Below are 27,659 nucleotides of genomic sequence, written 5' to 3'. Positions count from 1 at the left end.
TCCACGTCCCAGCCCTGCCCAAACCCCGGTCAGCAGTTTGGGTCACCGGCTGTGCCCCTTGGCCCGTGTCTGCAGAGGTCATTGAGCACCATGGGGCCAGACGGGCGGGCCTATTTTCCAAGGCGGAAGAATACTAATTGGTTTCTCAAGATTGCAACTTTTTCAAGAGGAGGAAAGTCCCTTCAACTTTGCCCTTTTGAGTTTTTCTTTTTCTTTTTCAGTAAAACTTAGGCTAAGAACTTGTGTGCGATGAGTTCGCTGGCTATCCACCGGGAAGCGGGTGGGGCAGGACCTGGAGTCCGGCTTAGGTGACTCTAGCTCCCGCTGGCCGCCGGGGCCGCTGAGGGGCTAGGCCGCTTCCGGTCCCTCGGGGGAGGGGCGGCTCCCGGGCGCGGAGGGGCTTCGTTTCCCTCCTGTCCTCCGCAGCGGGCGCGGCCACTCGGAACCCAAGGAGCACCCGACGCCCCCCGAACCAGTGTTCCTCGACAGCCGCCGCGGCTGAGTCACTGGCCAACTCGGGCGGGGCCGCAGGCGGGCACGTGGCGGCGCTCCCCGCCCGCCATCCTGACCTCTGGCCTACCGCACCCCCTACCCCAGGGTGGAAATCTCCCGAGAGGGAGCGGCCAGAGATAAGGGGGTGGGGGGGTTGGCGAGAAGGCTGGGAGACACACCGCGGGGCAGGGCGGGGAGGGGAGCTCGGGAGAGAGCTTGGGGGTGAGTCACCGGGCGCCGGCGGCTCAGGCGCCGGCAGGCTAGGTCTCCCGAGTCCGGGGCGAAGAGCCGAGAAGCCGGTGACCCTCGCCCGCCGGCCGGCCAGCCGGCTTGAAACCCGCATGCCCTCCGCTCCTGGCCGGAGCTGCAGCCAAAGTCAGGGCTGACTTTACTTGCGCCGCACCCACTGAGACGGAGAGAGTCACAGACTGCAGAGACCCATTTCCCCCCCGTGCTAGAGGCCCACCCGACTGGCCCCCGGCGGTCAGACGCTCAGAAAGGGGCACTTCACCTTCTGTCCATTCATTTTTTGGGGGGTCACTTTTGATTCAGCACCATTCATTGATGGGCTGGGATCACGCCCTAAAGCGCCAGCAGTCGCGATCGGTGGAGAAAGGGCTTCTGACAGCTTCCACGCAGGCGATAAGTGCTGTCCCAGCGCTATCAGCAGGGCGCCGCGCCAACTCCTAGGGCCTGTCTAAATTCGTCTGTCTCCCCCCCTCCCCCACTCCCCTCGCCGGCCGGGAGAGGGTAGGATGGGGTGGAGCGGAGAGAGACCGCCATGAGGACCCTGAGAGGTGAGACCCTCTCGCCTTCTGAGTGGGCAGTTCAATTTAGAGCTCTGCTCTCGGCCGGAACCCCCTCCCCAGCTCCCATTGAGGACAGGCAGTCCCCCGCCCGCCAAGTGAGCTATGGATGTCACTCCTGCAGCCCCTTTTCCAGGCCCCCTCCCCAGCCCTGTAGGGCTCAGGTTACCCTTGGCCTTTCCTAAAGGGCACTAGTTCCTCTTTAACCTTTGCAAAAGAGGAATACAATCCTGACACGGGGAGAGACCCCTCCCCCCAATTCTGAAGCCCCTCTCCTCTTTCTGCCCAGGAACGGAATTAAAAATAAGGACTTTTATTGGAGAACAGAGAAAGGAGGGGATAGTCATTGACCTTTTGGGAAGGGGGCAGGTGCCTAGGGCCAAAAGCTGCTGCTTTAGGCTGTAGTGGGCACTTGGCTGCCAGCCTGGCTTCAGGGGGAGGATGGAGAGGGGGAGAGGCGGGGCTGGCTGGGGTACAGGGTGGCTCCAGGATAAATTCCCGGCCTGAGAGGGGGTGAGCTGACACTGTCCCAGCTGCCACCTAGACTCAGAGCCCAGCGAAGACATCCCAGGTCTGGTGAATCTTCCAGCCCCAGGGGATGGGGGTGGTAAAGGATGAGGGCTGTGCTGGCCTGGGGGAAATGTCAGCTTGTGCTTAAGAATCCTGGAGGAGTTGGAGCATATAGGATGGGGGTACCCAAGGACAGGAAAACGAGACTGTGAAGAGAGGCATACAGAGATGACAGAGAAGGGGAGTTAGAGCTGGAGCCAGGTGGTGGAATTTGGGGCCCCTGAGGATTTGGAGAAGGCTGAGGAGCAGGAAAAGTGAGGTAGAGTAACAGGAGAGGCTTTAAAGGCTAGGAAGCCATGGAAAACAGAGTATTTGGCCAGGGGGTGGAGGGAGAAGGCATAGTGCAGCTTTGTGGGAGATGGGGTTCAGCAAGTGGTGGAGTTTTAAAAGAGAGGCCCCGTATTCTGAGGATGGGAGGGTGGAATAGGAGCTGTTCTGAGAGGGGGAGGGGGCTGTGCCTGCCACTTTGGTCTGTGACCTTTTTGTGAGGTATTTTTAGCTCCAGCACCTGCCTCCTTGGGGTGGGGAAGACTCTTAAAGGGCAAGGGATTTGGGGTTCCTTAAGGGATCAGCTGTCCATACTTATTCACACTTCTCACCCTGCAGCCATGGCCATGCAGAAAATCTTTGCCCGGGAAATCCTGGACTCCAGGGGCAACCCCACTGTGGAGGTGGACCTGCACACAGCCAAGGGTAACCCAGGGCTATTGAATTGGTTTACCTGGGAAGACCCCCAACTCCATCTGCCTTTGCCCCCCAGCTGCATGCCACATCCACTCTTTTCTCTGGAATCCCCTTCTCCAGACTTCTCCCGAGGCCTTGCTCTTCCAGCTTGACTCCCCCCCCCCACCCCACAGTGAGGAGCCATGGTCTCTCTACACTGCCCCCTGTCTCTGGGTTCCAAGAGGAGACCTCGGCCCTTTGGAGGTGAATGGGATTCTCTGTGATCTTCCAATTCCTCCCATCCCAGGCCGATTCCGAGCAGCTGTGCCCAGTGGCGCTTCCACAGGTATCTATGAAGCTCTGGAACTAAGAGATGGAGACAAGTCTCGCTACCTGGGGAAAGGTGAGGAAAGACCAAGGCTGGAGGAGCCATATGTGAGGGGGGCTTTCAGGATGTGGCATGAAATGTCTGCATAAGGTAGAGAAGGGGTCCCCAAACTCCAGGGCACGGACTGGTACCTCTTGTCAGATCACTGGCAACATTAGATTAGAAATAAAGTGCACAATAAATAGAATGCACTTGGATCATATGAAAACCATCCCATACCCCTACCCCATGCCTGGTCCATGCAAAAACTGTCTTCCATGAAATTGGTCCCTGGTGCCAAAAAGGTTGGGCATCGGAAGAGGAAGGGAAACTGAAAGTTCTCCAGGAGCTGGGGGCCGCGGGAAGAGACCTGATTGCATAGGAGATCTGAACCCCCTGCTTTGTGGCCTCTCCAGGAGTCCTGAAAGCTGTGGAACACATCAACAAGACCCTCGGCCCCGCGCTGCTGGAAAAGGCAAGTAGAAGACGCACTCCTTCACCTGCTGCCTCATCCCCAGAAGCTCAGGCTTGGCCAACCAAGCCTTCTGACCCGATACCTGCATGTCTTTTTCCTCTAGCTCACATCCTGACTCCTGAGAAATCTAACTTCTGCTCTCCCCTCCTTAAACTTGCCTTTTCAGAAACTAAGTGTAGTGGATCAAGAAAAAGTTGACAAATTTATGATTGAGCTGGATGGGACAGAGAATAAATGTGAGTGAAGGGCTAGGGACAGGGGATGGGCTGTGGGGTCCAGGGCAGAGGTAGGGGCTGGAATGCAGGGGCGGGGTTGGGGAGGACTGTGGCCTGAGGTCTGGTTAGGATTATTTCTGCATCCTGCATTTTGGGGCACAGTGTAACGGGCGGGATTTGTACTCATCCCCCAGGCATTTCCTGATGCCTGCCCCATGCCAGGCTTGGGCCCGGCTGTGGATACAGACATGAAGTTGACAAGTTTCCCTAGGGTGGGGGATCTCGGGGCCGGGTAGGGTGGGGAAGAGATATGTTAACTTACTCAGTGCCCAGTGGTTTGGAGCTCTGGATTCTTTCTGGGGTGACCAGAGGGGACATTCTGGGAGACAGCCCTAAACCCTGTGGGTGGAGCACTCACAGTTTATACTTGCTTCCTCCAGCCAAGTTTGGGGCCAATGCCATCCTGGGCGTGTCCCTGGCCGTGTGTAAGGCTGGAGCAGCTGAGAAGGGGGTGCCGCTTTACCGACACATTGCAGATCTTGCGGGGAACCCAGAGCTGATCCTCCCAGTCCCTGTGAGTGCAGCCACCAGGTCACACCCCACAGGCACTCCCATTGGGGGAGGGCACGGGCAGCCCCCAGAAAATCCACCTTCCAGACCCAGCTTCCAAGAAACAGTTTCTCGAAATGGAACCTCTCCTACTGCCGTCCAACCTTCCCCTTTGCCACAATCCAAACCTTCCCTTCAACCTCTCTCTGCTTCTTTCCCTAGATGTAACTGGCTCCTTCACGTTCCAATCCCAGGCTTAGTTACTCCACTTTTTCATTCTGCTGTGCCCCAACGCCAGATTGGATGGAGAGCTTCTTCATGGCAAAGATCTGGGCGTTTTATTTTTGTCTTCTTTAATCCTTATGAAACCAAATTTGCTCTTTATGGAAACCCTTTGAATTTAATTGCAACAATAATGTTACCATTTATTGTTACTTACTAGGCAGATTGTATAAGAGCCTGAGCTCTGGAGACAAGCTGCTGGGTTCCAATCCTGGTTTTGTCTCTTACCTAGTTGTGTGACTTCTGGCAAGTTTATTGAACTTCTCTGAGCCTCAGTTTCCTCATCTGTAAAGTGAAGGATAATAAACTGTACCTAGTTACAGGGTGGTTTAGAGAACGAAATGAGCCAATAAAATATATGTAAAGAACTTAGAGCAGTGCCTGGCCTGTAGTGAGTGCCATGACAATGTTAGGTGCGCATGCTAAGAACTGTGCATCCAACTTCTCTTAATTTTTCACCTAAGATCCTTCAGGTAAACAGATGATATCCCTATTTTATGAAAATGAGGGCAGAGGCTCTGAGGAGTAAAATTTTTCATCTAGACCACTCAGTAAGTAGGGGATCCAGGATTCCATGTTGACTTCACCCCCCCACCCCCGCCACCCCAGTCCCTTCTTGATTCCTGGAAAAACTGGCCCAGGTTCTGAGCACCCTCTCCCCGTCTCAGGCCTTCAATGTGATCAACGGGGGCTCCCATGCTGGAAACAAGCTGGCCATGCAGGAGTTCATGATCCTGCCTGTGGGAGCCAGCTCCTTCAGGGAAGCCATGCGCATTGGGGCCGAGGTCTACCACCACCTCAAGGGGGTCATCAAAGCCAAGTATGGGAAGGACGCCACCAATGTGGGTGATGAGGGTGGCTTTGCACCCAACATCCTGGAGAACAATGAAGGTCAGTGTGAGCACTTGGAGGGGCAGGACGCTGGGGGTCCCCACGGAGATGGGGTGCACTGGAGCCTCAAGTCCTCCCTTGCCCTCTCCCAGCCCTAGAGCTGCTGAAGACGGCCATCCAGGCGGCTGGTTACCCCGACAAGGTGGTAATTGGCATGGATGTAGCAGCATCTGAGTTCTATCGCAATGGGAAGTACGATCTCGACTTCAAGTCACCTGATGACCCCGCTCGACACATCAGTGGAGAGAAGCTGGGCGAACTGTACAAGAGCTTCATCAAGAACTACCCTGGTGAGCCCCCGGCTTCCACTGCCCCTGCCCAAGTCTGCAGCAGCTGCTCAGCACACCGGCCTCGGCCCCTCTGCTGCCACCACCTCAATCCCTCCCATCCTTAGCCCCATTGCAATTTTCTGACCCATTACCCCTTTGTGAGGCCCTTCTGACCTTTAACCCGACTCTGCTTCCCTCCTCCACCAGTGGTGTCCATTGAGGATCCTTTTGACCAGGATGACTGGGCCACCTGGACCTCGTTCCTCTCGGGGGTCAACATCCAGATTGTGGGGGATGACCTCACAGTCACCAACCCCAAGAGGATTGCCCAGGCGGTGGAGAAGAAGGCTTGCAATTGCCTGCTGTTGAAAGTCAACCAGATTGGCTCGGTGACTGAATCCATCCAGGCGTGAGTGCCTCCTGGCCCAGGGCATCATGGCCTCCCTCCACCTAGCTCTACCTCTCCAGCCACCCTCTTGCCCACTAACTCCAGGTCTGACTCCCGCTTGGCTCCTGACCCACCCCGCTCTCTCCACCTCGAACCTTTGACTAACTCCTGACCTGACCCTGGAACTTTGGTCATTGTCACCCTGCCTCAACCCATCCCCACCCCTGCCATCCCCATCTCCCAGATTCTGCTTCTTCCCACCAGCATCTCAGGAATCCAAATTTAAGATCAGGAATCTCCCCTTCTCTCTTTCCTCAAGAACTTTACCCTCCCCACACATCTCTCGTCCCCCAAAATAAAAGGGAAAGGCCTCACTCAGCCCCCTGCCTTTCACCCTGAGGAAGTCCCACCAGGCCTTATCAAGTGTCCTCTCCACCCAGCTGCAAACTGGCTCAGTCTAATGGCTGGGGGGTGATGGTGAGCCACCGCTCCGGAGAGACCGAGGACACCTTCATCGCCGACCTCGTGGTGGGGCTCTGCACAGGACAGGTACTCCTGGCCCTCCTTTGCCCAGTGTCTGAGTTTTCTTAGAGTCCCTGGCTCCCTGCCCCAGAGCTGAATGCCACCACAGGTTGCTCCCTCGGGGCCAGGTGCAATCCCTTCTCTCTAATCTCTTGCAACTCCTGGAATTCTTCTCTCTTCAGATCAAGACTGGTGCTCCATGCCGCTCAGAGCGTCTGGCCAAATACAATCAGCTCATGAGGTACCGTGGGCACAGTGAGCCTGGGCATCAGGAGCTGAGGGCTTTGGGGTTGGAATATCACAGCCCTGACCGTGTCTGCCTTCCAGGATTGAGGAGGCTCTTGGGGACAAGGCCGTCTTTGCTGGACGCAAGTTCCGTAACCCGAAGGCCAAGTGAGAGGCTGGAGGCCCCAGGAGTGCACAGGACAGACCTGGGCCTTCAAGCCCTTCCCCCTGAAATAAAACACTGGTGCCAACCAAGTCAGTGGCCTGCTCGTTTATGGGAAGAGGGAGAGGAGATGCTGGTCCCTAGGCTGGATCAGGCAGGAGGTGGAGAGGTAGGGGCAGGAGGGGCGAGTGGACATGGAACCCGCTGCAACAAGGAGGAAGTGAGGGACTGGTCAGAGAGGAAGTTGGGCTGGATGCAGAACCATTACACTCACATTATGGAAGGAGGCAGGGGAAAGCCTGTGCATTATGTGAAATGAAGCTGAAGAGGAACTGACAGAACATTAAACCAGCTCCAGAGGGGTGGAGGACCAAGGTCTGACATCACCATGAGGGGGAAGCTGGATCAGATCTGCCCGGAAATGGAAATTTATGGGGTCTGCGGAGGGTACTGCAGTGCTGAGGTCTGAGTGCTTGTCCTTATGAAATTGAGGTACTTGGTGAGGATGGTCATGGGAACCAAAGCAACTACATTTCCATGGAGCCTCGAGGATGGGAAACTTATCAATATGCAATCTCTGAAACAGTCCTATCAGGTAGTTACCATTATTATCCCCATTTTACTGGTGAGGAAACTGAGTCACAAACAGGCAAAATACTTTACCAAGGTGACAGGAAGTGGCAGAGCCAGGATCCAAAGCTAGACCACTTGGCCATAGTGACTGTGCTCTTAAAAAACACCATCCCTTAGGAATTTCTGCAAAAGTGCCAATATTTGGCCATCTCTGGCCCACAAAGGCAAGTTTATATTATTCAACCTATAATTATTTCACCTCCTCTCCAGAGCCTACCTTTCTCTCTGCTAACAAACCAAGACATTGGGTCAAATGGTATTTATTGAATGTAAAGTAATCCCAGCCCCATGGGGAAGAAACTTCCAGGACGAACAGAATAATACAGATTAAATACCCACCTGAGCATTCACACTTTCACACACTAACACACACACACACACACACACACCCCACATACATATCCGAGCTCGAACAGTGACAAACACTGTGCCTGAGTGACAGCTGTTAGAAGGTGGGGCTCCAGGATGGGTTCTAATAGCAGCAGCCTCGTCCCTCCCTGCCCCCTGCCCTGCCCCAGGAGCTGGGGTGCCTAGGAGGTAGATGGCAACTCTTCCCCGCTCTGCCGCAGACGCTTCTTGGCCCGGATCTCATTCATGGCCTCTTCAATGGAGCGTGTGTCCCTCTTGTTGGCCACGGGCACTAGGGGCAGACGGGAGGGTGGGAGGACCTAGGAGTCCCGGGCCTTGGCCTCCCCTCTCCTTCCCCCCAACCTATCTCCTCTTCCCTGCCCCCTCCCAGCCCCCACTGTGGCCTCACCACAGCCGTAGGTCTTGTTGGCCTGTAGCATGTGAGCTGCATCCTTGGCTGCCCCCTTGCCAATAAGGTGGCTGTATTTGTCTTTGTAATCGCTGGCTGGGCTCACCACCACAGGTCCCTGCTGGGCCGCTTCCTCCTCCTGTTGCTGGGCGAGCTCCTGAGGGTGCAGAGCGGGGCTCCGGAGCTCAAGGCCTGAACTCAGCCCCTCCCAGATGGTGGTGGCAGGGTCCCAGGGACTTCCAGGCATAACTCACCTTCAGCCTCCGTTTCTCCTCAGCCTTCTGGGGGTCCCACTCCTCGCCACGCCGGTAGGAGTCCAGCTCTTCATCTGAGGGTGCAAACTCCTGGGAAAGAAGTGGGTGATGGGGTCAAGGTTCCACATACATAGTTTACCTCATTCCTCTCCCCTGGGGCGGGGTACAGGCTGAAAAGGAGAGAGCGGGGAACTCAACTCAGGCCTTTTACCTTTTTGAAGATCATGTCAACTCGGGCCTTTTACCTTTTTGAAGATCATGACGTAGCGACACTCATCATCTTCCCCGAAAGAGAAGGATGTCAGGCCAGCCACTTCCACCACATCGTGTCTGGGGAGGGGGAGCCAAAGGGAAAGAGGTTGTGAAGCCATGAGGGGGGCCAGTGCCCTCCTCTAGGAGGTTCTCCCCTCTGAACCTTTCACCCTTTGTGCCTCCTTGACCACCCACTTCCTGTCGCCCCAGCCCAGACACTCACAGTATGCTCCTCTCTATCTTATTCATCGGCTGAAACTTTTTCTTGATCTGCCCACTGTCTTGGATGAAATCTGACACCTCTTTCTCCATCTTGGTAGAGGGAAAAGGGAAGAAGATATGAGATGATGGCTCCACCCCACTACCCCTCTCCCCAGCCGGGCCAACAGGCTTGCGCCTCCCACACCTTTCCCACCTCTGTGCCACTGACTTCTGGGCTTCACTTCTCTTAAGACAGTTTCCACACAAACTAAGTCCTCAACCTTCTGATTCTAACTTATTGTTAGTCCTTTCTGAAGTTGCCTTTGATCTCTCCAGTTGTTCTTACCCTTTTACGAAATTCTACTTTCTGTTGTTTCTCTTGCTCCTGTAGTTTCTTCAGGCGGGCTGCCTGCTCTGGGGGCAAGAAATGGCAGCATGAGGCCAGGAGTGGAAGTATGGGTGGTGAGAGGGTGTAAGGCTTTGGGAGGGGTCTCGTGTCCACTGGGAGGTGTCAGGGTAGGAAGGGAGGATTACTGTTATTTGCCAAGCATTTATTGATATTTACTCTATCCCTGATAATGTTGCTAGGCCCTGAAGTACAAAGAGGATGAAGGCATAGCTTTGCCCTTTAGGAGCTCACAGTTTAGTGGGAGAAACAGAGATGAGAATCATGCTCAACCCTGTTTCCCACTGGGGAAACCAACTAGCAAACATTTTTATTTATTGCTTACGACATACCAAGAACTCTAAGGCTTGGGGAGGTAATGGGAACAGACCCAGTCCTGGCCTCAAAGAGTTTATCATCTCATTGTCTACACAGGATAGAGGAAATTATTTAACTTCCTATATTTTGTAATACCCCCACTTCTTATTTCTACAGCCAAGATGAAGCTGAAATGGCCAGTCTAACATTCTTCTCCTCTGGGAGTGCAGGTGTCTGAGCTGTAAAGAGAACTTGCTACCTTTGGGTCTTACTGTCCCCTCTTCTCTCTTCTACCATTTCAAATTGCTGACATTCTTAAGGCCTACTTCTTCCACAGGATCAGAACCCCTTCAGCTGCACTGAACCTATTCGCATTTTCCTAATCACTTCATGTCTTTGCACATGTTGTTCCTGCTGCTTGAAATGCTCTTCTTCCCCTTGCAAACTTTGAGATCCACCATGAGTCAGATGGTGAAGAATTACTTCTTCCTCTGGGGCCCAAGCACATTTGGTTCAGACATCCACTACAGCACATGCTGAGAACTAACAGACTGTAACTTTTGTCTTCCCTACCCCACTATGAGCTCCTAGAAGCCAGGGACCCTGTTCCTTTCCTATCCAGTTACTCTCCGTGGCTCCAGGGCTTGACAGCTCAGGTGCACTCCTCTCTTCAACCTCATGGGCTCAGACCCCATCTTGGTCACTGACTGTTCTGTCTGTCTTGAGAGTCTTCTCTCTGCAACTGAGGAGGTGACTTAAGATTATGGATAAGCACATGGGCTTGAAAGTCACACCTGGGTTTGAAAGGCCGCCACTAAGTAACTGTGTAACCACAGGCAAGTGACTAAACTCAACTTCAGCTTCCTAGTCTGTCAACAGCCGCTGGTGAACCACCTAGTCAGTCGCGGTGAGCTTGAAGTAACTCAGTTCCCAGGTCCCATTATGCGCACTCCTTCCTTATAGCTTTCAAATATCTGCCTGGAGCACTGTGTTGCCCTCTCACTAACTGAATTATCTATTCTTCAGATCTCAGCTCACTGCAGGCTAGGTTAGAAGCTCTAGGTAGTTACAATCCTGACAATTATTTTTCTTTCAGAGCATTTATAAAGTTGATTTTTAACTCCTGTGTGATCATTTCATCAATGCTCCGGACTGTCGGCTCCTTTGGGTTGTGCCCCTGGCCCTTAGCAACCATTCAGTAAATATGGATGTTAGTTTGGCATTAAGCAGCACTTGAGCACTTTGAAGGCACCCACCCCCGTCCTGGCCTCCCTCAAACGGGTGGGGAGCCGGTGTCCTCCCCCAAAGGCACTCATTCTGTCAGATTCATTCACACGCTGCGGAGAGAGCAGGAGAGGCTTGCACCGCCCAGCGGGCCGCGCCCTACACTGGCAGTCCAACTTGAACCGCCAGCAGAGAAGTTACTCGAACACAAGCTGGGAGACTATGGCCAGTAGGACCGGGTAGGGGCCTTCTCATTCCTCCAATCAACATTCACGACCCGCCAAGGGAACTCAGGAATTTCAGGGTACAGATGAGAGAAATGTTGGAGCGCTGCAGAAGGGATCGAGTTAAATCAAGTAGGCGGAGCATAAGGGCACTGAACGGCTCCAGCAGCCAATTAGAGGTGCTGAGGGTGGGGTGGGCTCGAGGAAGGTCGAACAAAACTTAATCGGTAGTCCTTTAAGTTGAGGAGGCCAATAGGGGAGAAAGGGTTGCGGATGGACGTATCCTGGATCCAATCGGAAGGGGAAGAGGTGCACGGACAGGCGCGCCGGCACGGCGGGCGGGGCCGAGCGGTCGATCTTACCGCCCTCCGATCCGAAGGCGGGAAGGGGTTGGGTGGGGTTCAGAACAGCCTACCAATCAGACCACGCCACCGGCGGACAGGCGGGCTCACGGGCGAATTGAAAACAAGGACTGCGGAAGGCCAGGGCAGGAAGAGGCAGGGGGCTGGTGCTGAGCTTCAGGGAGCCAATCATCGTCCGCTAAGAACAGCGGGCGGGTCAGCAGCCCTTTTAGGGACTCGGGGGGTCTCTGAAGGGCCCGGTGAGGGGTCTTTCAAGGTTGAGAAGGCGGGGTCATCCAAAGAGGGAGGATTGCGATCCGGAGAACCGGGCGAAGAAAGCCGGCTATGAATTTGGGATCCTCACCTCGGGCCTTGCGCCGAGTCTCCTGATCACCGAGGCTGGGTGGCTTCTCCATGGAGCTCAGGATGGAGCCCAGTAGGTCCGCCATCTTGGGAGTGACTGAGAGGGGGCGGTGCGTCTTAAAGGGAAGGGCAAAATGCCTTTAAGGCCGGAAACACGTCGGAGGCGGAAAACCACGCACCCGCCCCGCCCCGGCGCGGCTCAGATCCCGGCTTGGCGCGCCCGCAGCCTTCCGCCGGCCGGGGCCCCGCCCCTCCCCTCCCCGCCGCCCGCAGACAGAGGCCGGAGGCTGGCTGGTGCAGCGATGTTTAATGGCAATTCGTAGAAACCAAGCCCATGCACAAGTAGAAAGTGCTCGTGGAGCCGGCAGGAGGCTCCCGCCGCGCCAGGAACCACAAGCCCGGCCGTACAGCCCTCCCTGCGGCGCCTTAAATAGATTCTTCACTATACTCTGTATGTTACATTATGTACAAGGCCCCTCCCTTCGGGGACGGGGCAGGACTCCGCAGCGCGTTTCTATATACACCCCCCCCTCCTTTGGCCCCGAGATTGGTGGCCGGAGTCGGTCGGTTGACGGGGAAAGACAGGGCCAGAAAGGGAGGAAACAGACGCAAACATGCGGAGTCGGGGTGGGGGCACGGTCAGCCCTGAAACACGAGGGGCGCGCGCGTAGCGAAGGCAGAGGTGGGACCGAGGCGGATACATTCAGAGACGCGTCGAACAAATAAATAAGGCAAGTCAGGAAGGGGCCGAGGTGGGCACAGGCAGGGAGGGAACTGTGGAGAAGGGGCAGGCAGGATCCGGAGGTCACAGCTGAAGATGCAGGTATGTGGGGCATGGGTGTTCTGGAGCCGGGGACTAAGAGAAGGGGGCGCGACCCGGAGGGAAGAGAAGGAGGCAAGGGTGGGAGAGGGAGTTCAGCACTTCGGAGGGGTGGGGGGGTGGAGACCCAGGACGGGCTAGCACAGAAGTGACGGGAAAGCTGCCGACAGGGGGCTCCCCCTCCCCCAGAGAGCCCTCTCCCTGTTAAGACTGCAAGAAGCGGCCCCCAGGGTGATGAGAAAGGCAGTGGAGAGGTCAGGTGGCCAGCCCGGGTTGGGGAAGCCCTTCCAGCTCCTGATTCTGCTTCAGTTCCCTCATCCTGCGGAGAGACAAGGAAGGAGTCAGAGGAGACTGGCCGATCAGGGCGGTGGGATGGGGAGGCGGCGTTGGGGCCCAGTCCTCCCCAGTGAGGGAAAGGGCAACACCTGTGTCTGCAGCGGCGCAGGAATCGCATGATCTTCCGGGCTGCCTGGTCCTGCTTCTTGGTGAGAAAGGAGCCTCTGGTGGAAGGAAGAACAGATGAGACCGCACAGGACACTCGGGAATCACCTGCCCCTCGCCCCTTAGGAACCTTGGCAGGGCAAGGGTGGGGGAGGAGCAGGATGATGAGTTGGGAGTCCATGGGCAGTGGCCATGGACACAGTGGGTGTGCACTGAGGGCTGGAGGGTTGGGGCCGTACTTGTTGCGGGCAGGCAGGGTCCCTGGGGGCCGGCGGCGGTAGGAGCGGTAGCGCTGCTGGATGAGGACTGCCGCTCGGCGGCTCTGCTGAAATCGCTTCTGTTCGTAGTAGCTTCGGAACTTGCTCTGGATCAGGATGGCCGCCTGGGTCATCTTCTTATAGAGTGCAAACTGCAGGGGTGGGGAGGAGGGGCAGGGGTTGACATGGAGGGACAGAGACCCAGACCCCTAAGGGTCACCCCCCACCCCGTTTCAAGTTCAGTCGATGCAAGTCTCTTTCTCTAATCCACACGCTCACGGAAAGAAAGGCTGAATCATCACAGACAGCCTCACACCCAGGTCTCATGCCTAATACCTTAAGTGCAATCCAGGTCAGCTTGTGGAGAGAAAAGGGGAGTTAGGGCTCCTGCAGCATTCTGGATAGTCTGGGATGGGGTGAGTGGGTGCGTGTGTGGGTTGGTGGGTATGCTTTCAAGAGAGGACAAGCCTCACCTGTTTGTACTTCCGGTAACAGCGCTGGATCACAGCGGCTGCTACCTCCTGCTGTTCCTTCAGCCGCCGGCCCTAAGTGGCAAGAAGGAAGTCTCAGCACTTGAATCAGTTAGGAACTGCCCACCTAACATCTGACCTGCTCCTCCAACATGCCTGGGGTCCCTTGACCCTTCTCCCTACCCCTGATCTGTCCGGATGATTGCTGTCTCCCCCAAAGTCCTGGGAACCCATCACCTCCCCACTCAAGATTGTCTAAGTCATCCCTTGAAGTCCCCAAGAGCCCAACCTTGTATTTTCGGAAGGCTGTCTGGATGACTCGGGCTGCCTCGTACAGTTCCCGCTGCTCATGATCCGAGAGGGTCAGCAGGGCAAAGTCACTCTCCATCTTGCCACTGGCAGATGCAGAGAGAAACTCTGCCCAGGAAGGTGCTGGAGGGACAGCCAGGCGACCCCGCTCAAATGGCAGCTCACTGTAGGGCACAGGGATAAAGGATGTCCTGGACATCTGAAGTCCCTCTTCTCCCACCTGGGCGCTGCTCTGAAGGCAGAGCCCCAGTAACAGGGTCTGGAGAGTGACTTCAGAGCTCGCCAGCCAGTACCAATCCCTTCCTCAAAGGCTCTGGCCATAGTGCAGCTTCTTCCCTCACTCTTGCCCTCCCATGTTCCTTTGAAGGATCTGGAGGCTTTGTCCTAAGCTGGTCACCTCGGAGGGGCCGAGCTGGGGAAATGGTCCACGTTCTCCAGGTAGCTGGCCAGCCAGGACATGGTCTCACTGAGCCCCACCGCTCCCGTCCTCTCCCGTATTGTGGCTCCGGCCTCAGATAGCCCAACGAAGTCCTCTCGTTTAATCCGCTCTGGTGTGGCTTCAATGATCTGCTTGGCCAGTGAGATCATGTCCACCTGGATGAAGGAGAAGCTGGGTGAACCTTGAGGGGCCCCCCAGCTGTTCTTGCTCTGCCAAGGCCATAGCATAAGTTCACTTCCTATCTTTCTCCTATCAGCACCAGACGATGAGGCCTCAGGGATGGCTGCCCCCATTAACCCTGTCTTTCTTGGCCAGTGTTCAGGTTCACTTACACTGCTTGGGGTCCCACTCAATACAGCCCTGTGTTGAGATGTTGTGGAAAACACAGGCTAGGAAGGACGTATAGCACATGGGGATTCAGAAGCTGGGCGAATGAAGGGCTTAGCCTTCCAGGCTGACTGCCCACTGTCCCACCCAGCCTGCCCCATGCCAGCTCCCACAGACTTGGCCATGTCTGCCACCCCCTCCTTGAGCTCACCAAGAATCAGCTGAGCGCTTGCCAATCAAATGACACCTTATTGAATAGCTCCAGCCTTGCAGCCTGCAGCACTTTCCGCTGGTCTCACATAAAGACGCCTACCATGTGGCGTTCTCTAAATCTGTTGCACTTTAGTGCGCCCCGGTTAATCCCTTAGTCTCTCTAAAGCAGGTATGTCCCAGGCCCTAGCAGAGAAGCAGGCTGCTGCATGTGAAGAGCCACTCTCCACTCTCATGGGTTCATTCACTCTACAAGAGTCTTAGCTCTTAGCATGTGCAAGCCTCCCCCTACCCCCTGGTTAGTGCCAGACACTTCCGCTTCCATCTTGCCGACCTCTCTGACCTCTCTGCTCCTCCTTCCTCCCTGCTTCCTGCCATCGCTCTTGTCCCTTTATGGAACAACAGGTAACCCCTACCACCCAGCTCTAATTGAAGCTATTCTCCAGAATTCTAACCTCTGAGGCTTCATGACTTCTGAATCCCAAGCCCTGACAGAAGCTTACGCAAAGGGTTACCTTGCCTGTCCCCAAATGGGGGTAAATGACCCCTTCTTCCCAAACTGCCACCCGGCTCTGCTTGTTTCATGTGGTGGCTGGCGTCACCCCAGCCCTGCACCCCCCTCTGCTTGGAGCCCTCCACCTAAGCAGTACCGGGATCACATCCACAGCTGGTGGACTATCGGCTTCCTCAGGAGCAGCCCCACCGTCCAGGGCTGGTGGGAGAGGAGGCGGCGAGGGTGGGGGCCCTCTGGGGTTGGTGGCTTCGTAGTCCATGAGGAATAGGGGGGCCTCTGGGACACTGGAGGAGAGCTGGCCTGGGACCATCTCCATAGTCATCTCAGAGGCTGGCAGAGGAGCAGGGGGAGGACTCCCATCTGGGGCGCTGGAATAGGCCGATGTGACGGAGAAAGTGCCATCCGAGAGCTCTGAAGGTGAGGAGACACTGCTCAGGCCTGCAAGGGGAGGGAAGGGGGTGTGAGCATAAGGCGCCACTTGCCCCCTCACTCTCCATCTCCCTGGCCTTGCTGCTCTTACCCCCCCATCCCTACAACCTCACTCGTCTCCCACCCTCTAGCTTTCCCCTGGCCTGCGCTTCCACCCACATTCTCCTTAAATCCTCACCAGTGTCGGGGCTGGACGAGGGTGGCGACAGGGCAGGCGGGGGCTCAGCAGAAGCTTCCTGTCTTTGCAGTTCCTCCAGGCATCGGGCGAGGCGCACATGACCCCGGGAATGAGCCACGGATAGGGGCAGGCGGCCCAGAGAGTCAGGAATGCTCAGCGCCTGTCTGTTCCAACGGAAGAGGAGCACAGCAGCCTCCAGGTGGCCCAGGGCACAAGCCCACATCTGAGGAGAAGAGGGGGAGGTAGAGATAAGGCATGGGCCTGTCCTTACCCCTTCCCTGCATCCCCCAAACGATCTCTTTGAAGAACTGCTCCCGTTTCGCATTGTTCACGTGCGCTAGGAACCAGCATTCTCACCAGAGGGGTGCAAGAGAAGTGGTCCACGTTGAGTGGGTCAACCTCTTGCTCCAAGTCCAAGCTTCCTGTCTCCACACTCCTGGAGGGTTTGGGAAAGGGACAGCAGAGCCCAGTTAGGGATAAAGGGGGCCCAGCAGGAACTTCCCAATCGAAGGGGCTGGCAAGCACTAGGGTCAGCAGGATGAGTAATCAGAGATGAATGATTATAAGGAGGTCAAGAAGTCAGCATTGTAAGTCAGAGGACATTAGAACTACCCCAAGTGCAAACCCTGTTCCAGCCCCTCTTCCCACAGTGACCCCAACTCCCATGGCAGGCCTCCAGTTCCTCCTCAGTCCCTGACAACCCCCAACCTCAACTCCCACCAGCCCCAGCTCACCGCCACTGGCTCAGGGTCTCGATGAGGCGGGCATAGCCCTGGGCAGCAGCCAGGTGCAGAAGGCTCATGCCCCGGAAAGGGCTTCCATGGGCCAGACGCTCAGGACCCCTCCAGGTGGAGCGAGGGATCATGTTCTCTACCAGGACCACCACCCGGGCCTCGAACCCAGGCCCCTGGCCTTCATCCTGTGGTGCACACACCCTCAGGCAGAGACCTGAGCATCCCCAGCCTGGGATGGCCTTAGCCACCCCACCCCTGTCCTCTGAGCTTCCAGTTCTGCCCCCTCCCTACAATTCCCATTCTAGGCTCCCACCACCCTGACCTCTGATGGCTGGTCAGTCCTCCCTGTCCCTCCGGCAGCTTTCTCCAGCAGCCAGACCTCATGCCTGCATGCCCATGTGGTGCTTTCACTTTGGCTCAGATCAGTGCCATATCCACAGATGGCTTCTCCCCCTCAGCACCTAGAGTCCTCTCCAGCCTTCTCTCCTCAGAGACCTGGAACCCTCAGAGTGCTGAGCCCCAACTTCTTGGATCCCCTCCCCCACCCTCACCTCCACCCTCCTTCAGACCAGAAATAGTCCGAAGCTTGTCATGCCAAGAGGGTGCCCAGAATAGCCACTCCTGCCACATGGTGGGGGTGGGAGCAGGGTGATGTCACAGAGAAGGGAAGGGGACTGGCTGGGGCCTGGACAGCGAGGGGAGTCACACACTACAGCTGATTTCTACAGAAAGACCCTCCCCCTGCTCCCCACTGTAGAGTGCCCTCATGGAGGTACCTGAATTGGAGGGGTGTCAGGAGCCTGGCAGGGGGCCTGCCCAGCTGCTGCGATCTCTGCCATCCGCTTCTCCATCTGCTCCAGTCGCTCCAGGATGGACATCCGGAACTGGTTGTCTGGGGGGAAGAGGAGTGGGCATGGGGAGCTCAGTGGGCAGGGTCCAGGGGATGCCCTGGGCAACAAAGCCAGATCCTGTCCCAGGGTCTGAGTGAGTGATGAAGACACAAGCATATCCTTTCCTCTTCTCCATACAATGGCCCTTTACCCTCCCCCCTCCACCTTCTGAATAGAGCCCCCCAGGACCAGTCCTCAGTCTAGGGCTCTTCATACCATGTGTCCACCTAGGACCTGAATGCAGAACCAAGACTGTGTCCTTCAAAGACACAGAGACTGTAGGACTCCCCGCTGGGTGTCTAGCCCCAGTTGCCCCAGATATCTCTCTCTTTCTCTCTCTCTCTCGCAAACACACACACCCACACCCACACACATACCCACCCCAGATCTCTCACACATACATGCATGCACATGCCTATACTCCCAGCCTCCTCCCAGGTGGCTATTTTGTTCCTTCTTGACGCAGACACTACCTTCGTTCCCCATGCTGGGGCTGAAGGACTTCAGGGTCCCTCCTCTCTGTTAATCACTGCCCCAAAGAACTCAGAGACTGATTTGAAAAGCACCACCCCCTCCTCCTGGCCCCCCGCAGCTGTCCACAAAGAGGATGGCAGGAAGGGGAGGTGACAGAGATGGATGGCCAAGTCCATTTCTCCTCCTCCTCCCCCACCCCATGCACAAATGCACACGCACACATCCCAAGCTATATCTGTCCCCTCCTGAGATCACACAAGGATGAGGAGGGGAGACAGAAGGGGGTCGGAGCCATGGGAAAACAAACAGGTGGAGGCTGGGGATGTTTTGAGATGCCAGGACAGATGGGCAAGAAGGCTGAGAGGGGATGGTAGGGAGGAGGGTAAAGAGCTCTGAGCAGAGACTCAAGGTATGAGAGCAGAGAGGGGAAGACAGACAAGAGGAAGGAGAGGAGAGAAAAAGGGCAAAGGAGAGCTGGGGGTGTAGAACGAACAAGGAATAGGGAAGGAAGAGGGGAAGTGAAGACAAAAATCCAAGGAGGAATGGAGAGATGAGAGGCAGGAGACACACAGGAGAGATGGTAAAGCACAGGTTAAACAGGAGGAAATGGAGACATGCAAACCTCAAGAAAGCAGATGCAGAGAGAAACAATTCTGAAAGCCACAGGAGGGATAACCAGTAAAGGGGACAAACAGCTCTGGATTTAAACAAATACACACACACATACACACACGTGTATGTATGTGCATCTCTGTGTTGGTATAAGAAGATACATTAAAAGTGGTGTATGTTATTGAGCATTGTTACAGGGAATTTTCATTTTCTACTTTGTGCTTTTCTGTAACTTCAAAATTTTCTATAATTAATGCCTGTCTTTATAACTAGAGGGACAAACCATAGGAAAGTTTAAATATATTGTGTAGGCACATATACTGGAAAAGCCAATGGGACCCCACTCCAGTACTCTTGCCTAGAGAATCCCAGGGACGGGGGAGCCTGGTGGGCTGCCGTCTATGGGGTCGCATAGAGTCGGACACGACTGAAGCAACTTAGCAGCAGCAGCAGGCACATATACACTCATGTGTATCCCATGTTTGTTGCTTTGCACTGTCACGGCCCCACCCCTGGCCTTGATCCCTTCCTATGGACAGGACAAGCGCTGGGACAAAGCCGCCTCCAAGGTTTACAGGGAAGAGGAGGTGAAGGAAATCTGCTGCTCCTTCAGAAATGAGCAAGGAAGCAGGAGTTGGGAAGAGGCGTACAGTGGGGGCAAGGCAGTGGCCACCCGAGTCCAGATGGGCCTAGGAACATGTCATGCTCAAAGGTGGTGGCGTCAGAAGGTTAGGAACTTACCGTCCAGTGACAGCCAGTCAAGCTGAGTACTAGGCAGTGACAGGAATCGGCGGGCTCGATACTCAAAGAGCACAGACGCAGAAAGGGGGCCCTCACGCCCTGCCACCTGCAGAGACACCAGCCCAACTTCATGGGCTGGAGAGGGCAAGGATCAGCGAGATGGCTCTCCTTCCTGGGCTCCTTCACCAGAGCCACAGGTGGTCCTTCCACATCCACCTCCCCCACCTGCCCTGTTGTGGTCCCAGAGGCCCCTAGCTCCAGTGGCCTTGGCTCTAAGTGGGGAGGAACCCCTTTATTTGAGAACTTAATAGCTCCTCTGGGCCAGAGACCCCTTGGGTTCTAGATCCTGTAGTTAAGGATGTTTTTCAGCACCAAGGCATAGAAACAGTCAAGAGATACCTATGGGTGGTTTAGTCAACCAAGTTATGTCTGACTCTTGTGACCCCATGGACTAAGCCCTCCAGGTTCCTCTTTCCGTGGTACTTTCCAGGCAAGAGTACTGGAGTAGGTTGCCATTTCCTTTTCCAGGGAATCTCCCCAAGCCAGGAATCGAACCCGGGTTTTCTGCATTGCAGGCAGATTTTTTACCAATTGAGCCAGATGGAGGTAGATGTGTAGAGATACCTATACATATAAACAATTTGATGATGGTAAAATCTCTTATCTCCTAAGATCAAGTCCAGAGGGCTTAACTCTGTTACTAAGATGGGAGAAAGGAATTCAACTGCTCACCAACAGGGTGAAGTGAGAGCGGTGTCCCAGGATCTCAATATCTATAGCCTTGAGGATAAAGCCACCAGGCCCTGGTCCCAAGATTAGACGCTGAGACTCCCAATTCCCAATGTCTCTGGTCTCAGCCCCTCTCCTGCCATCCACCACTGAACAGGGCTGGTGAGACTCAGGGAGGACACACTGATAGAGAGCAGAGCTGTCGACATGTCACTCCAGTGGTCCTTGGGGCCCCACAGCAACACTGCTGAGTGTCAGGTGAGAGGCAAAGCGGGTGGCAAAAGGGCACAGATGAATCTTGGCAATGACATCCAGACCAGTGCTGTCCAAAAGAACTTTCCTCAGTGCTGGAGACATCCTGCATCTGCCCTGTCCCCTGGCGGGGCACGAGCACATGTGGTCACTGAGCACTAAAATGTGGTTAGTGTGATGGCAGAGCTGAATCTGAAACTTCATATAATCTTAACTATTAATTTCAGTAGGCACACGTGGCTCATGGCTACCATACTGGATAGCACAGGTCTTGAAGTCAATGTCCCTCAGTCTCAGAACTGGTTGGAGGAGACCAACATCTCTCCCTTCTCATCTCCCGAGAGACTCTCCCTGGACTGGAGTCAGAGGGCCTGGGGAGGCATGAGAGTCCCTGTGGGTCAGATGGCTGGTCTTACAGAAGGGGAGGCCAAGGTCCTATGAAAGCAGTAGGCTTACTCAAGATCACACGTCAGCTCAGCAGTAGATTTTTAGGATTAGAATCTAGACCTTCTGACACCTCAACTCAGACTCATCTGCCTGCTGGAGGGCGGTGGTGGGGGGCCAACCACCGGGCTCAGCCCCAGGACTGGATGAGCTTGTTATGTTCTCAGGAACAACCCAACACATTTGTTCCCAGTGCTTCCTGGGAGTCCCAACAGTCATGTCTTAGTCCCTTCTCCTACCACCCCCAGTCCCCATACCGGGACAGTAGCAGCGTAAGACACCAGGCTGGATGAGTGAGGCTGGCACGGCGATGTGATCAAAGACACAGGAGTAATGCTCAGCGGCCTCTGTCCAAGGTCCTGTGATGAGCACCTTGACCCCACCCTGCAGGCAGAAGTCAGAGAGCCATGTGACTGAGGCTCTCTCTGCTGGGTATAATTACTCACTCCTTCATTCATTCAGACCCTGAGAGCGGACCTATTGCTCTCTGTACACCCAGGGTCTGGGGTACAGAGAATGGACGTGGAGTGGAGTGAGAGCCACTCACCGTCCTTTCTCCCCACACTCCTGCCCTCTACTTGAATCTGCTAGAAACGGGGGCCTCATTGCCTCTCCCAAGGCTACCATCCCATTTGTAGACAGCTATCACTGGGAGGAAGTCTTTTCTTGGGGCCCCCGGTACCCCCAAGAAGTTCCTGCTTTCTATCTCTGGGGCAGCGCAAAGCAGAACTTCACTGCTGAATACAGTCTTTCAGCTTCTCAAAGTCTGCCATCACATCCCAGTTGGGTTTTCCCTTCAGGCTGAACTGTCCCAGGCTCTCCCCACCCCACCCAGTCACCAAAGGAATGAAGTCCCCTGGGGCACTTGAGGGACTCACACAACCACAAGTCACAGGTAGAAGGAGGAGGGAGGGAAAAAGGGGTAGTTAAGAAGGCCTGTGAAAACTGTTCTATGTAAAGATAGAGGCTGGGAAGAGAACTAAGCAGCCATGGATGCTGAGGGAAACTAGGTCACAGGCCACAGGGTGAAAGGGATGCAGGTGGAAGAAGAGAAGTCTGAGACTCACCTCTGGGTAGGACCACTCTGGGGAGAAGTCTGTGATGGTGCTCAGAGCAGGAGAGAGCTGGGGGGCGGGGGCGGGGCCGCTCGGAGCTTCGTCACTGATGAGTTCGCCCATGAGGTCCGGGAATGATGAGAGACTGAAGGGCTCCAGCTCGCTGCCCCCCCCAGCTCCTCCAAACAAGGCCTCCCCTCTTCCTACTCTGCCCGATGGCTCCAAAGGGGCAGGTGAGGGTGGGGGTGAAGGAGGGGGTGAAGGTACGGGTGGGGCAGCCCCCTGGGCCTTGAGCTCCTCTCCACTGTCATCATCGTGAATGAAGAAGCAGTTTCCCCTTCCCCCGCCTGCTCCAGACTGTGGAGGGAGACCCCGGGCAGCCACCTGGGGCTCCAGGGCAGCAGCAGGCTCGAGCGCTGGACAGGGGGTATGGGCGGCCTCGGCCTCGGGGAAGTCTGGGGTCACCCCGTGGCCCCCTCCATATGTCTGGCCCCTCTGTGGGCTGTTGAGAAAACGATCAGGATCAAAGGCAGGGCTCGGAGGGGCTGGTGGGGCCGAGGGCTCAGAGCCCACAACTACAGCCACGCTCATGGGAGGCCTCGGATCGGCCTGTGGAGCCAAGTGCCTGGTGGGTGTCAAGCCCCCGGCTCGCTGCTCCAGTCCTGTCAGGAGGAGGATGGCGGTGCCTCCTCTGGAAGAACCCCCTCGGGAGGTTGGAGGGCTCGGTCTGATCTCTAGGGGTTCCGCAAAGCCGGAGGAAGAGGAGGAAGAGGAAGAGGAAGATGGGGAGGTATGCGCCTTGGGGAGCTCTGGGGGAAGCGGGGCTATCAGTGGAGGTGGCTCAGGGGGATGGGGGTGGGGGACAGAGGTCAGGGTTAAAGCTCGGGGCTCCACTTTGGGAGAGATGATACGGTGTTTCGTGCTGCTGCATTTGTGGGTGAGGCTCCCAGAACCTGGAGTGGAAGGGGTGGTGGGGAGAGAAGGGGTAAGACACATTTCTCTCCAGCCCTCCTTTGCTGGAAGCTGTCATGTATTTCCTGAGAAGTCACTACATACCAGAGGTGTCCTACTGCTTGTGGCCACTGGGAGGCAGCAGAAATATTTCTCCTCCCCCACCCTCCCCTTGGAGGAACACTGCAGGGGAGGATCCTGGGCTTGGGGGAATAGCTGAGAGCAATAGGTGAAAGCATAGAAAAAGGACAAAAGAACAGAACCAAGGAGGTGCCAACTAAGAATAAGGCTAAGCCTGTGTGTAAGCGGTAGTGCTGCGGTAGCCAGGAACTGCTAAAGGAAGAAAGCAGAGAGCCCAGGCTGCCAGGAATAAGTAAAAGGAACTAGGCAGTATGCAGACGGGAAGGCCTCTGCTCATCTGACCCATCTTTCTGGAACATGCAAAAGTCATACAAATAAGCATGCAAATCCCAACAAGACAGCAACCCCCCTGGTGTGAGTAAGGGCAGACCAGCGAGGAGGGAGGAAGGTTCCAAGGTCAGGGTCACTCACCAAGGCCCCCACTACACAGACAGGCGTGGGTTCGGGGTGCAGGCTTGGTCGGGTGGGTGTCTAGGATCTGCTGCACCAGCTGCTCTACGGAGAACTCCTCTGTCCCGTTTCCACAGCTCCACTTGATGCCATGAACTGGAGGAGAGTTGGGGGAAAGTGCTGTGGGACCCCCCACAAAATAGGCCCCAGAGAACTCTGATGGCTCCCCCAAGCACCTGAGATACTCTGAGACTTCCAGCCAGAGGAACAGCGGTCAGAGGCCCCCAGACTGCTCCTACCTGGAGCTCACAGCTGCCCTCCATAGTCGAACACCTTAGATCACACCAGGAACCCTGGTACCCACCCACCCACCCAGGAAAGAAGCCTCCTGGCTTGGGGAGACATGGTCACCCCACAGGCTCCTGAGTATAGAAACTTGGCTGCCATGGGAGGCCCCTAGGTCCACTCTCCCCTTGGAGCTCTGTCCTGGCCCTGCTGCCTTACACATGGGCTTCAGCTGTCCCAAGAGCTCCTCCCGGGACCACTTTAGCCACTCTCGGCGGTCGCTGCTGATGGAACAAAAGATGGGGCTGCAGCCCTTTCCACAGTCCTCCAGGGCCGGGACGTTCAGGTAGTGCACAAGCACGATGTCAGGGTTCTGCGGGCACAAGGGTACACGGAGAGCGCTATGGGGTCCTGATGTCCAGGGGCTTGGCCTCCTAGTCCTCACTTTCTCCCCAGGCACCCCTAGCCTCACCCTCCCAAGTTCTGGCTCTCTCCATCCCCAAACCCCTTTCTCTTCTTCCCAGTCTCCTTTCCACACTCAGAACCTCGTCATCCTTCCCCTTCATTCCGCAGACCCCCACCTCCCTCAAAGAGCCAGGTAGACTCTGTCTCCCTGAGCCCTTCCGTCCTCACCTGGAGCAGCCAGTAGCAGCGCCGATGGAATGTGGGGACGATGGAAGAGTGAACGTAGCAGCCATAGAGACACTGCCAGGAGACAGGCTGGGGTGGGGGGAGGGCTAGTCTGCTCCCCAACTCTTCCTCTGTTCAGTCCCTTTGCAGGAATCCCAATCTTGCCACCAGTTCCTCTTTAACCCTTACCGACCCCCATCTATTCCCCACACCTTTCAAAACCCAGCACCCAAGTTACCCCACAGTGAAGAGGGACAGTGGGGCCAGGACCTTACAACAAGTACCAGATTTGAGACAGGGGACTATCCAGAAATCAGAGGTAAGGGCAATAACACATCTGAGATGAGGAGCAATGATTTGAGAGAAGAGAAACCTGCGCTTTGAGGTACTAAGTACTGTCAGACCCCTACGGGAAACGCAAGAGAAGTGAGGGGATTGGGCATCTGTGGCCTCCAGGGGGAGGCGTGGCCTAAGTCCTGGAGAATTGGGTCATGGAGAGAAAGCAGAGAGTGGGCTGAGCAACCACCCAGCTGATCCAAAGTGAGTGAGAAGCGGAAGAGTGACTGACTGGGAGGGTGGTAGGCAGAGAAGGTCACCAAGCCCTGGCAGGGCTGGAACCCAGCTCACAGGGAAAAGCAGGGGCCAAGGCAGGTGTGCTGGAGGCCTTGCTTACCTCCATGCCCTGGACCTTCAGTTTCATGTGGTCCTCTCGGGTGGTCTTCCCATCCTTCCGCTTCTTCCAGAGGTAACCATCCTTCCGGTATTTCACCTTCTTGCGGTTGTAGAGGATAATGGAGCCATTCTGAGGCCTGAGAAGGGAAGGACTGGCCTTGAGTTCTGTGCACAGAACCCAGGACCCCTGCTACTCCCCGTCTTCACAAAACTTCTCACCTTGTCTTGGGGGCACAGGATAGCCACTCGTCATGCTTCTCAAAGGTGATCAAGTAGGATGCAATCTCCTGGAGGAGAAGAGGCACTCAGGTGGGGGTCCCCTTCCCAAAGTCTCAGCCTGGCCTCTTGGGCCTCATCTATACCTCAGGGATAACGGCATCCCTGGAGGACTGTGTGAGATAACACAGGACAAGCGCTGAGCACAGTGCTCTGTTTGTAGGAAATACTTTTAAGTGGTAGCATTTATACACAGGTGCATATGCCAAGGAGAAATGAGCTCCTACAAGATGCAGGTCTTTATAGCTCTCCTGTGATGCCCAAAGAGCCTAGAGTGTTGAAAGCCACAGAGGGGAACTCCTCCAGCCTACTAGGCCCTGCTGAGCCCCAGTACCCCCGGCTCCCTAGAAAACCTCATTTGTATTCCACCGGAGCCGCTCTGGAGGCAGCAACGGGCAGCGAGGAAGACACTCCAGCAGCTTCTTGGGGAGAAATATCTTCAGGTGGTGGCTGTTCTCTAGAGGGGATGAGAAGGGAGGGCTTAGTGTGAGACATCCCAGTGACAGCCCAGGGGAAAAGGGCCGAATCCAGAGCACTGGGGTGCGGGGTGGGGTGGTGGTGGTGAATAAAATGATGCCAAGGAGAGCGGGGATCCAAGAATTATAAGGTCACCACCGCTTGGGGGAAATAAAAGGCTGTGCCCAACCTGGAAACCTGGACTGTGAACTCACCAGCAACCTCGGTGGTGTCCTTGGTATTCATGGTGAGGACTCCAGGGGGCAAGGTCACCCCCGGCCTGAGGGGCCGGGGGGAGGGGGAGTCTGTGCTGGGAAGGGAGAGAACAAGGTCATGGCAGAAGCCCCCACACTATCAAGGATGAGAATGAGGTGGGAGACCTGGTACACAACCGGGTGGTGATATCTGAGGAAGCCAGAGGAAGGGGCTGGACTGTGGTGTCAGAGTACAGCCAGGGGTTGGAGGAGAGGGCGAACCCAGACACCGTGCCAGGAACCAACACGAGTGGGAGACACAACAGAACAGAATAATCAGGAAGAGAGCGGCGGGGTGGGGGAGGGGAGAAGGCCGGCGGGGGGCGGCGTTTACAGCCCTGGCTCTCCCAAGGCTGGAGCTGCGGAGGGGTCAGACCCTGGGGCTAGGACTCAGAGCGTCCGGTCCTTGAAGGATGGATTGACAAATGAGAGCCTGGATGTTGGGGGGAAGGCAGGAGTTCTAAGTCCGGGTGGAGAGCTAGGCCTTAAAAGACACACCCTGAGTTCCTTCTCTTTGATTTTTCCAAGGGGAAGGGCAGATCTGACAACTGATCTTAACCTCCACCCTTTCCTCCAGATTGGTTGGGCCTGAGTAGAACCTGGTTTAGATACCCAGGACCCAGCTACCCAGCCCCAGGTCAACCCATCCTCCACCCTGATACTGACCGCCCTGTCCACCCCACCGTACCTCTGTCCCCAAAGCCTCAGCTTCCCTCGGCCTCCAGGCCTATCCTACCCCATCTACCACTCTGGCTCCAGCCTGAGCCCCCACCCTCCTGGGGGAACAGATGGAAGCTGGAGGATGCTCTCAGCGCGGGCTCCGCCAGGTGTCTGGGAATGGAGAGGGGGAAGAGGCCCATCCGAGCACGACTGTGAGCCCTGGAACCTGGGTTGGGGTAAGGACTCCGCCCTAGGGCGCAGGTGCGCAGTCCGGGATGGGCAGCCCGCCAGGGTGCGGAGCGGGCCCGGGGGCGGACCCCCCAGGAGGGGCGGTGGTCAGCGGAGACGCTCCGAGGTGGGAGGGTTCCGCCTCCCGCCCTCACGGAGAGATGTCCTGGAGAAGCTGCGGAACAGAGTCCGCGGGCGCATGGCGGGCAAGGGGCAGGGCAGGTGCTGGGGAGCGGGGGGTCCCCGGGACGGTCCGGCCCGGCCCGGCAGGTCCGCCGTGGGGCCCTGCGCCGAGCGGCGCCCCCTGGCGCGGGGGAGGAGGACGGAAGCGGGGAGTGAGGGCAAACCCGGGAGAGCGCCGGTGGTCCCCGGCGTGGCGCGCCAAGTCCGGGCGGTGGAGCTGCGCCCCCTGGCGCGGGGGCGGAGAGGCGGGCTAGAGGCCCCGGCTCTTACCTCCCGGGGTCCCGCGGGTGACGGCGGCAGCGGCCATTCTACCCCACACCGACCCCCCCCCCAGCGCCGGCTGACAGCGGCGTCCGACGTCACTGCGCACGGGGCGGGG

At 56.4% G+C, this 27,659-nt stretch overlaps 3 protein-coding genes across 10 annotated transcripts; 1 reads left to right on the top strand and 2 right to left on the bottom strand.

Annotated features, from left to right (window-relative positions):
* On the top strand, positions 1,050 to 6,969 carry ENO3 (enolase 3). 2 transcript variants are annotated; one of them, XM_005693454.3, is made up of 12 exons: positions 1,050 to 1,289; positions 2,475 to 2,561; positions 2,839 to 2,934; positions 3,315 to 3,373; positions 3,540 to 3,609; positions 4,029 to 4,162; positions 5,088 to 5,310; positions 5,403 to 5,600; positions 5,787 to 5,988; positions 6,408 to 6,516; positions 6,672 to 6,730; positions 6,817 to 6,969. In XM_005693454.3, the coding sequence occupies exons 1-12, from the start codon at positions 1,274 to 1,276 to the stop codon at positions 6,884 to 6,886; spliced, it is 1,323 nt and encodes a 440-aa protein (XP_005693511.1). In that variant the 5' UTR covers positions 1,050 to 1,273; the 3' UTR covers positions 6,887 to 6,969. The 2 variants fall into 2 exon arrangements, with proteins under 2 accessions (XP_005693511.1, XP_005693512.1); XM_005693455.3 differs by lacking the exon at positions 1,050 to 1,289 and adding an exon at positions 1,765 to 1,869.
* SPAG7 (sperm associated antigen 7) lies at positions 7,755 to 12,857 on the bottom strand. The gene is made up of 7 exons (XM_005693453.3): positions 11,831 to 12,857; positions 9,321 to 9,388; positions 8,997 to 9,085; positions 8,767 to 8,851; positions 8,522 to 8,611; positions 8,268 to 8,424; positions 7,755 to 8,150 (listed from the first exon to the last, which is right to left on the bottom strand). The coding sequence occupies exons 1-7, from the start codon at positions 11,913 to 11,915 to the stop codon at positions 8,041 to 8,043; spliced, it is 684 nt and encodes a 227-aa protein (XP_005693510.1). The 5' UTR covers positions 11,916 to 12,857; the 3' UTR covers positions 7,755 to 8,040.
* CAMTA2 (calmodulin binding transcription activator 2) lies at positions 12,122 to 27,646 on the bottom strand. 7 transcript variants are annotated; one of them, XM_018064488.1, is made up of 23 exons: positions 27,551 to 27,646; positions 26,171 to 26,265; positions 25,853 to 25,956; positions 25,443 to 25,510; positions 25,225 to 25,360; positions 24,555 to 24,641; positions 24,141 to 24,294; positions 23,658 to 23,792; positions 22,167 to 23,107; positions 21,357 to 21,483; positions 19,675 to 19,809; positions 17,734 to 17,849; positions 16,958 to 17,142; positions 16,581 to 16,659; positions 16,224 to 16,446; positions 15,753 to 16,027; positions 14,524 to 14,720; positions 14,107 to 14,290; positions 13,821 to 13,892; positions 13,684 to 13,704; positions 13,330 to 13,499; positions 13,075 to 13,149; positions 12,122 to 12,968 (listed from the first exon to the last, which is right to left on the bottom strand). In XM_018064488.1, the coding sequence occupies exons 2-23, from the start codon at positions 26,199 to 26,201 to the stop codon at positions 12,905 to 12,907; spliced, it is 3,579 nt and encodes a 1,192-aa protein (XP_017919977.1). In that variant the 5' UTR covers positions 26,202 to 26,265; positions 27,551 to 27,646; the 3' UTR covers positions 12,122 to 12,904. The 7 variants fall into 7 exon arrangements, with proteins under 7 accessions (XP_017919977.1, XP_017919974.1, XP_017919975.1 ...); XM_018064485.1 differs by having other exon boundaries at positions 15,753 to 16,054; positions 27,551 to 27,645; XM_018064486.1 differs by having other exon boundaries at positions 15,753 to 16,054; positions 24,555 to 24,626; positions 27,551 to 27,645.

Source organism: Capra hircus, chromosome 19, assembly GCF_001704415.2.
Source record: "Capra hircus breed San Clemente chromosome 19, ASM170441v1, whole genome shotgun sequence".
Classification (NCBI taxonomy): Eukaryota; Metazoa; Chordata; class Mammalia; order Artiodactyla; family Bovidae; genus Capra; species Capra hircus.
This window is presented reverse-complemented; position numbering and strand designations above follow the sequence as displayed.